The 9,778-nt window shown below is 32.1% G+C and overlaps 1 protein-coding gene across 1 annotated transcript in view; it reads right to left on the reverse strand.

The window, feature by feature from the left end:
* LOC101243011 (thyroid adenoma-associated protein homolog) overlaps positions 1–8,086 on the reverse strand; it is a 9,664-nt gene extending 1,578 nt beyond the window's left edge. The window contains exons 1-17 of the mRNA XM_018811473.2: positions 7,877–8,086; positions 7,533–7,729; positions 6,978–7,214; positions 6,719–6,792; positions 6,455–6,657; positions 5,703–5,768; positions 5,415–5,584; positions 4,854–5,003; positions 4,491–4,663; positions 4,050–4,202; positions 3,615–3,701; positions 2,982–3,137; positions 2,602–2,676; positions 2,199–2,322; positions 1,724–1,869; positions 1,295–1,437; positions 750–884 (exon numbers count right to left, since the gene is read on the reverse strand). Coding sequence (XP_018667018.1) covers positions 750–884; positions 1,295–1,437; positions 1,724–1,869; positions 2,199–2,322; positions 2,602–2,676; positions 2,982–3,137; positions 3,615–3,701; positions 4,050–4,202; positions 4,491–4,663; positions 4,854–5,003; positions 5,415–5,584; positions 5,703–5,768; positions 6,455–6,657; positions 6,719–6,792; positions 6,978–7,214; positions 7,533–7,729; positions 7,877–7,926 — 2,339 coding nt within the window. The 5' untranslated portion in view covers positions 7,927–8,086. The remainder of the gene's footprint in view (positions 1–749; positions 885–1,294; positions 1,438–1,723; positions 1,870–2,198; positions 2,323–2,601; positions 2,677–2,981; positions 3,138–3,614; positions 3,702–4,049; positions 4,203–4,490; positions 4,664–4,853; positions 5,004–5,414; positions 5,585–5,702; positions 5,769–6,454; positions 6,658–6,718; positions 6,793–6,977; positions 7,215–7,532; positions 7,730–7,876) is intronic.
* Positions 8,087–9,778: the final 1,692 nt, after the last annotated feature.

Below are 9,778 nucleotides of genomic sequence, written 5' to 3' on the forward strand. Positions count from 1 at the left end.
GTTAACTTGAAACAACTCTTTTGGGCTTATTTGAACAGATCTTTAGTAATGGAATGTAACTTATTTACTTTTTGCCATACAGGGTAAAGATAGGATTTATAACTTGGGTGCTTAATACTTTGTCTCAACTGTATAGGTTGGTCTTTGACTCTTTGTCTAGATCCTGTTTTTATTTTCCTAATAGCTGCGAATTGGAGAACTCAAAAATTCACTGGTTTAAAACAATCACTGAAGGATATTCATATCTTTAATTCTCAGGTTGGCAGTAGTAGACTATAATTAGATTGAAATTTTTGACCCCTTAAATTTAAGGTAGCTCAAAACTAAACCGTTTGGCTGTTGGCCGCTAATAAAGTCGACCTTATATTTGGTCAGTTTCAACAGGAATAAATTCACGACTCCTCCGGGTTTAAAGTTTTGAATCTATGCTATTGCAAGCGTCTCCTTTTATGTTCTAAGCCAACATAGGGCGTAAAATGTGACGCTAATACACAATGTTTTTTTGTCACAATAATGATATTTTTTTGTTTGCATTACACAGGTTTTATTTTTGATCATTGATTAAAGTCAAGAATTTTAAAGTTCTCAAATTAACTTCTTATTCGGGCTTAAAACGAACCTTCGGTTGCCGCAGGTTCTGATGATGTAATACATGATTGGCCGAATTTATTCGGCACAAATGGCCGAAAATTCAGTTTCGGCCAAATTGACTTTATAACGAATCGGTACATTACTACTTAATAACTCACTTTGTATCAACTTCATTAAGCAACATTCTTACAGCAAATATGTTCCCATATACAGGGGTTGTTGTTATAGAATAAAGTTGATTTTTGATCAAATTGACGTCTTCTTCCAAAAAACTCAACAAGATGTTACACAACCTGCATAAAATCAGTGTCGTCATCTAAAATAGCAATTAAGGCTTTTACAAACACACGATAAAACAAACTTGTTGTCTACCCACTGCAGGTGTGTTGTTGATGATTTCTGTCTTCTGATATATAAACTATTTAATACCTTTTTAAAAATTAACTAAGAATTTTGCTGGTTTTGATAAAAACTATGGAAATTTTAGGTTTTCATAAATCATAGATTTGTTACAAAAAAAACGGCGTTGTCAATATTTGCTTAACCAATTATCCCAGTACGCAAGTTTAAACAAAACATAAATTTATTTTCTGGACAGCCATGAGAAATACCAACAAGACAACAACCTGATTAGCACAAATCAAATAAATGTTGTAAATCTGTTCTTGATTTTATAATGTCAGTTTATAAATATTAAACAAACCTTAAAATCTGTGCATTTACATCATCTGATAACAGTGCCACCAAACGCAAAACAAATGAAGCATTCTTTGAAACTTCTGACTTGAAACTTTTTCGACAGTTCAACAAAGATGTTTCTGACAACTCAGACAACATATCGTTCATCTGTACACATAGAATTATTATATAATCTGTAAAGGCAGCACACTTTTTAGATTTTAAAAGAATTTATGATAGCAAATGCAGTTACATGTACAGTTTTTCTAAACATAGGAATCTAATTGATTAGTGCAATGAATGTAGTATATGAGTATACCTGTCACTGCATAGTTTTATAGACACCTAACAGAAATGTAAAAGTAAGCTTTTCTTTCTTTGGTGCTAAAAGGTATTATGTTGCCACTGTAGCCTTCATTACAGCTACCCCATACATGCTATTTAAGCAATTTACTTGATAATGAATATGATGTTTAACACTTTGGTTGGTCAGAACATCTAATGATAATTGTTGATTTTCCTCAAATGGATCTTTCAAGAAATCAACCAATGTTTCAATATTGCAAAAAGTGAAAGATTCCAGAAGTCTTTGAAATAAATCTAATTTCAAAAATAAACATAATTGAAGAATGAGGCAATTAACAAAAAATGTAAATCACGAAAATATTTATTGTATACCTTTTAGGCGGTTTCAGTAATTTTCTAGCAAATTATTGCAAAAAAATGTAAGGAAGCAGAAGGGTTCACTGTAAAGGTCAAACTATCGCACACTTAAAAGTTAAGTCGAACGCACGTCACTTCACATGAAAGATCTATATACCGGCCTATTATTGTGAACCCTTCTTGTTGTACAACTGCTTTTAGTGCATCAGATAAAATATTTGAAGAAACTGAAATAGGAAAAATACTAAACTAAAAAATATAAATACCTCTATATTCGAATGTATTCAGTACAAGCTGATGCAACAGTTTTAAAGTGAAATTCCTTCGAGGGTAAGAACATCCAATAAACAACTGAGAAAAAAGCAACTCTAACAACCAGTCAAGAAATTTCTGCAGTAAGTAAGGTTCATAGTAAGAATACAATTGTATTAAGTTATTATTAAATATCCTGATCGTGTTTTAAACAATTAACAACATTCTATGGAAGTCTTGAAAAATATTTTAATGTTCTTTTTGTTTACTACTAAATGGGCTGAGAAAATAGAATAAAACTGTGTCTTGTTTTTCCCCATCCTAATATATATGTTGTTGTGGCCAGGAGTATGTATTAAAAGTGTGGAATGTCTGTTTAAGTTTAAGTTAACATAAATAAAATAAACACAAGTTTACCAAGCATCTTTCCATCATCGCATCTTCACCACTTTTGGCAGCTTTTTGGTAATTTGTCACAAAACGCTGAAGAAACTGAAGAGCAGGAATGTAGCATTTAGTGCATATGGCAGTTAGTCACATAAACACAAAACCATATTTATTATTCCGACTTGAGATTCCCCATTATGTAAGTCACCAAGAAAAATTTAATTCTCCGTTGATTATGTATAGCACACTGCGCAAGTGAACTAGATGTGCACATGACAGACCAAAACACATTCCATAGAAAGCTGACAATTCTTGATTTCTAATTATTTGTTTCAAACTTTGAAATAACAGGATGTTGCTAATTTTATAATATACATACATAGAACATAAATAATATGTAACAACCAAACCTTTATTAGATAGCGAAGTAATTGTTGCCTAAATGATGAACAATGGCTTGATAAATTATAAGGCAGAGAATATTTTATCAGCTCCATTTGTTCAGCTTCGTTAAGTTTGGTAAATCGCCAACTTTCACACAAAAATGAAAAACCTTCCAAACGTAGCTGGCAAAAGTATAACTGGTTTTTTAAAATTTTTACTTAGGTTGATTTTACAAATTTTGCCCGATAATAGTGGCTTCAGTAGGATGTTAAAAAGTTGAAACAAAAATTAATTTGGATGTAGAATTTACTTTTAAATTATGTAAACATTAACAGTATAAACTTTTTTTGTTTGTAACCATATTTTTATGACTGAGTTGTGTGTCTTTTTGTTCAATAAATATAAAAAGACAAATTAAATTTGTGTTATACTGAACGTTCCAGCTGGTTAAGGTGATTTGAATATTACATCAAACGTTGGTGTATGAGAAATATATTTGCCTGAAGAGCAGTTTTTACAGTTATATACATTTAATTTAAAAATAACACTGAAACATTTTTATTTTTATAAATGAACCAAATTAAATGGGACTATGTTTTACAATTAAAAACAATAATTTGCAAAATACAATATGCAAAAGAATTATGTCAAGTTAATACCTTGTCACTGTGGTGTGTCAACATTGCTTGAAAAACAGAAACCTCAACTTTAAACTTCCATATGCTATGTTTGTCATTCAACATTATCTGCATTATATACAGATGAAACAGATTATAAAATACATAAATTGACAAAATTGTCATAACTTAAAATATATAAGCTAGAGTCATGCACATAGTAGTTTTGAATACCAACTGCAAATGTTGGTGAAGCTACCATTTTAATTTTCATTGTGCAATTGCCGCTAAGTGTCTTGCCCAAGGACACGTATGCCACAATGGTAGCAGCGACGAGCCTTGAACCCATTACCTATTGGTTACAGGCAGGGGCACTAACCACTTTACCACGAAGCAGCCATTTGGCAGCCACACAAGGATGAATAACCAAGTAAATTCCACTAAAGTTGTCAACCATGCAAAAAAAGAATCACAAACCTGTTTAAGAAAGCCATATTTCTGTGCACCTTGTAAGCATATTGCATAAACATAAAGCAAATTTGATTTGTCTTGGGAACCAGTAACCATCATACTAACTACATATTCTACTGCATCGGCTCCATATATTTTCAGCAGCTTTAGAAGAAAATACTATACACAAAATAAAATGTTAACACACCCAATTTGATAAATCTAAATAACCTCCAATTCAAAGCAAACACTAGATTGGTGCTACTATAGCCTTCAACTCCATTTCATGATTTATACTAAAAACTACAAGGTAATAAAATCATTATTTTTGTTGCCATTGAGTTGGCATCTTTGAACAGTCGACTTTAAATTATTCATTGAAATAACAGTGCTTGGATTCGCAGCACAGAAATGTAAAGGCTACAAAAGGAATAGGTAAAGCTTCAAAATATTAGAAATATTTTTTACATCATAGGCTTGTTTGGAATGTGGGTAGTCAGGATCTAACATCAACTCAAGGATTGGATTGAACCAACTAATCAACTCATCTGTTTTATTAGCATTTCGATTTACCCAACTCAGTGCAGATAGATTGCAATATAAATGTGAAGCATAAGTGGCAATTGTCTGGTCACCTATTGCTGTAAACAAATATTTCAACATGGTAAACTACTTTCTAATTGATCTTTACATTAACATGAACATAATTGGTAAAACGGTAATACAACTCTTCATTTGACAAACCGAGTAAACCAATGATGGTACTAAAAACTATAAAGTTTATATTGACAAGTATTTATATAACCTTTCAAATAACATAATAATATTTACCTTGTAAAAGTTTTGCTGGACTGTTTGGATGTAAATTGATAAAAATATCGACAGGTAGAACAGTAAGTATGCAGGTCAAACAAATATAAACTGATCTTTCATTCCAATTCCATTTGAATACAGTTTGAGTAATTTTTGTAAGAATAGTATCTAGAATATTTAAACAACAGTTGTAATTTTTTTAATTTCTAAATGGTGGCAAACACATTTAACATTTTATTTAATACTTTACCAAGCTTTGACCATAAGATTTTGCGAGCCTTCCTAAATTAATCATGCCCTTAATACTGCGGTTATTGGTCCATAAAACGATTTTTTGTTTTTACTAGTCTGGCAGTGAAAGGTTAAGGACCACTGCTCTAAACCACATTTAAAAAAATCACTCTAATATTAAAAAAAATGTTTCTGTTGAACCAAGTGTGTAACTTTGTAGGTAATTACCTATATTGGTAACATGAAGTTATGAACCTGGCTTCCCTAAGGGACAAGATAAGTACTATAAAAACAGGTGAAACAACACCCTCTAAACTTTCAAGACAGGTTATGGCAATTTATACTTACCCTCCTTTAGAAAATGCACAGCATGAAGATAATTAGATAAGATTGATTTTGCTTGATGCTTAAGGGAGTCAACAAACAAACTGAGCAACATTGAAACCAACTCCAACACCCAATCAACCGACTCTTCTACCAATACAGAGATACAAGAATTTTCCTCTTCACAGAGTTTACTGAAAATTGTTTTAAGGTGGTTAATCACAAGGGTGTAAGAAACAGAGCTCCTGTTATGAAAACTTTCGTTACCCCGCCACACAAGGTTACAGTTAGTTAAATTTATCCATTTGTTACCTCAATGTGATCATCCATTCTACCACACACTTTGATAGAGAGAGATAACCAGTAACATCTACAGTTCTGCAATGTAAAAATGAGCACAGTTCTAATGAAAGGGCACGTATATAACACATTATTAAAAGAATAAAAAACTGCTCGAGTGCATCACTACGTTCTACGTACCTCGAACAAACTTAGCTCACATTCACATTGTTACCTCAAAACATTTAATAAACTATAAAACAAATCAATGCTAAAGTATGATATGGCGTGGCCTCACAAAAGCCACCTATAATGCATAGTCCTTGCTTGCTAACGGGAGAACAATGTGCAGTTTTCTAATCGGCCGAACAAAAATGACATCGAATCATGACCAGTTGAAAACATGCTATTTACTGCGACCAATGGTTTAAAACTGTTATGGTAATTCCTAATTACCTGAAAAATATGCATATTTAAATCTGAATATTTATTCTGGAATTCATGAGTGTATATAATGATTTGATTTTGGTCAAGTAACATAAGATAAGGATGTGAAACGATTGGAAGATATTATTTAATTGTGTGGTTCTTACATATGTGTATAAAAGCTAGTTTGAAAACAAAAATATACAAACTGCTTGGCAAAATATTAAAACCTTCGCCAAAAGCTGTTACATAATTTTTTTTTGATACACTGCAAAAAAATGATGTAGGTGGATACAACCAATACATAATTAAACTTAAAATGCGGGTGTAAGGAAAAATTATCTAAAATATTGACTTACCGAGATGATACTTGTGTGATAAAGTTCTTTGCTAAAATCATAAAATGAACAACTGTATTGTCGGTGAGAGTAGAAAACGCATGACTACTCTTTCCAAGTAAAACTAATAATCCTTTAAATACAGTACACGACGCTTCATCACAAAGTTCATTTGGACAAAAAACTAACTTTCCATCAACCACTTGATCAAACATACACTGAAACTGTAAATTTAGATTTTTAAAGTAAAATAGAAATCATACAATGAGCAATTTCAGACTTTACTTTAGTAGTATTATGAACTAGCAAAGTTGCCATAAGTGAACCAGCACAACTCCAAGCATCTCCTTTCAATGAACCTGTAATAAAAATGATAGATTAAACAACTTGTAACAAAACTTATTTTAGTGGGCATGACTAAATACCTGTTCTTGATCAAGTATACGGTTATAAAAACAAAAATTTAATCCCTAAAAAATCATATATATACACACACAAATCTTAATATAGTACACTGAGTTTAATAGAAGTACCAAGTTTGTACCATTTTGAAGCACTGATTCAGTAATTGTAAACAACTGAAGCCATGCGTCATTATAAAATGCAGCATACTCCTCATGCTGTAAGTCTTTCTTTTTCGAACTTAAGATATGAAATAATTCATTTGCACACTTAAGGGCATAGGTCAGTTGAAACAATACTGCATCATTTACTTGAAAAAGAACCGAATCATTTAAGCAATTTGGGCAATCTTTGATCACGTCCACCAAAAACCCAACGCCTGTAATGATCACGTTAATGATTTAGTAAAACAGTCAATAAATATTAAAGAATATAAAGGAAATACCTATTTTGAGGTACTAGAATTGGTTTCTACAACTAACTTTTATATTGTCCAGCATTTTTTGGTTTATACTTGTATTATTTGGGATATATATAAATATATGGTCCATGGTCCAATGGTCGTAAGTATATCACACATACTAAGACTTTTCAAAAAATTAGTATCCAAAAGAATTTTATAAAATTTTAATAGAAAATGTTATGGTTTTTACTTCCTACCAAAACATATATGTAGCCCATGCTAGATTTTAGTGACCTTTAAAAGAAAGTTGAAAATTGTCAAGTGTGACTGGTCGTAGAAGTGATTTTGAAATACACATTTGAAATGTTTGCACAATTTCATTTTTGCTAATACCATATATGGTGTGGTTAGCATCTTTAAATAAGGAAGATAAAAATAAATCCATTGAATTGAATACATCTGCGTTTGAAACCATAGGTGTTGTCAGAACACTGTGGAAAAAGTAATTAATTCATATCATAACCCAATATTGGTTAGATCAGCTTACTAATGTGATTAATTTGTACATTTTAAGCCTTTTTTATTGAATATATTATATACATGTAATATTATTCACCATGCATGAGTAACAAACTTACCCACAAAACCTTAGTTTGCAGTTATGTTTTGGCAAGCACAATATGAACATGTGACAAAGAACTCGAGTGAAGCTAGAAGGAACTTTCTCATCTTTGTAAACTTTTAAGTGATCTTCTACCTAATTTAACAAAACTTATTGTAACTTTATTATCCGTAACCCATAACATCCAAAAACAAATTTTAACTGAAATATTTCTATCATAGGCGACTGAATTTCAAAATCAGTGGAAGGCCATTCGATTTTATAACTAAAAGATCATCAAATACGCGATCTGTTTGTGATCACAGCACAAGCACAGTTGGATGAGTTTTGGAATTCAGCTTTCATTGCGCAACAAGTTTATCGGTTGTAAATTAAAACTACAATTCTTATGTTAAATTAGGTAAATGCATTCTGTTTGTGTTACGACACAGTACCAATCCACACATGGATTATTTGCGTCATATCAGGGATTGAGTAACAATTAGATTGTTGCGACTAGACGATAAGGTACTATCTATTTCAAAGCTTGGTTTATTTACAGTAAACTTAATGAATGATTGAAGTAACTCTGTGGAATGAATTAGTTAAGAAAAAACACAATAAACGAAATAGTAGTACACTACATGCATTAAACGCACAACTGATGAATTAGTGTTTGCATCTTCACAGGTGCCATTCACGAAGAATAATGCTGTGTGTGACGTAGCGCGTGTACATGACGCACTGGCGTCGACACCCGACGCACCTCGTGAATTTTTAAAACGGAGTTAATAACGCTTAAGCTGTCCAGCGGTCACACACCAATCAACAAATCAGAGCAGTTTTACGTCTAGTTTAAACGCTTACAAAGTATTCAATGCGAACGTGCTAATTCTTTACTTAAACGCAAACCTGGAATAGCAAACATTCCGCTTGTTTTTAAGCAATTACATACTAAATAATAAACATGTGAGTTGCTATTATGAAGCAAACAATCATTGTGTGAATTGCTATTATGTCGTAATTAATGGCCAGGTCAAACAATCGCTATTATGATGCAATGAATCCACGTGTGAATCCCTACTATTTCATAACATACTTTTTGCTTGTCTAAGGAAAACATTGTAAATATAAAACATACTACTTCTGGAATAATTTAGGTACAGTGTACAGTAGTTTATAACCACTTGTTCCAAGAACGAATTACATTTATTTACATGAGTTACGCAGCGGTGATACTATGTTGCGAGTTTCTGTCAAACACACAAACAGTGTGCCGAATATCAAGTGTGCCGAATATATCCAATAAATTAAGTGTTGTCATAGTTACGGCGCTGCGCTCGGTTTATTATAAAAATTTAGGAAATCGCCGCATCCGCTTCAACCTACAGGTAAGATTGTGAAATAACACCACCGTAAACATCGGTCTCCTGGATTGCTAATAAAGAACGTAAATATGACGCAAGTAATCAACGTGTGAATCGCCACTATGACGTAACAAAGCATTATGCGTAGTGGTTGAAAAACTTAAACATCGACTTTAATACTTCAAGGGTGAAATAACAACCATAGGCGAGTGGTAAACAATACGCCGATACTGATAAGCGATGCCTATAGGGCTTTGTTTAATTATGATGTCACGTTAGGCATATAAAACATTTTTCCATACTTGGCATATGGCATGACAAATACGAGTAAAAGACGATATTCGTCTAGCAACATAGAATTAATTGTTGTGTTGATTATTATTGCAATAGTGCATTCAATCAACGTGTTACAATTAAGAGTGTGTTTGCTTCATAGAACAATTGTATTTTTATGCTGAGAAATATTTTGCGTATTTAATTGGTGTTAGCGTACAGAAGCTTCTATTCTTCACTGTGCGACGCAACCTTAACGAAGGTAAATTTGTTTACATACACCAACGTGAATAAACTCC

Source organism: Ciona intestinalis, chromosome 4 (genome assembly GCF_000224145.3).
Source record: "Ciona intestinalis chromosome 4, KH, whole genome shotgun sequence".
Lineage (NCBI taxonomy): Eukaryota > Metazoa > Chordata > Ascidiacea > Phlebobranchia > Cionidae > Ciona > Ciona intestinalis.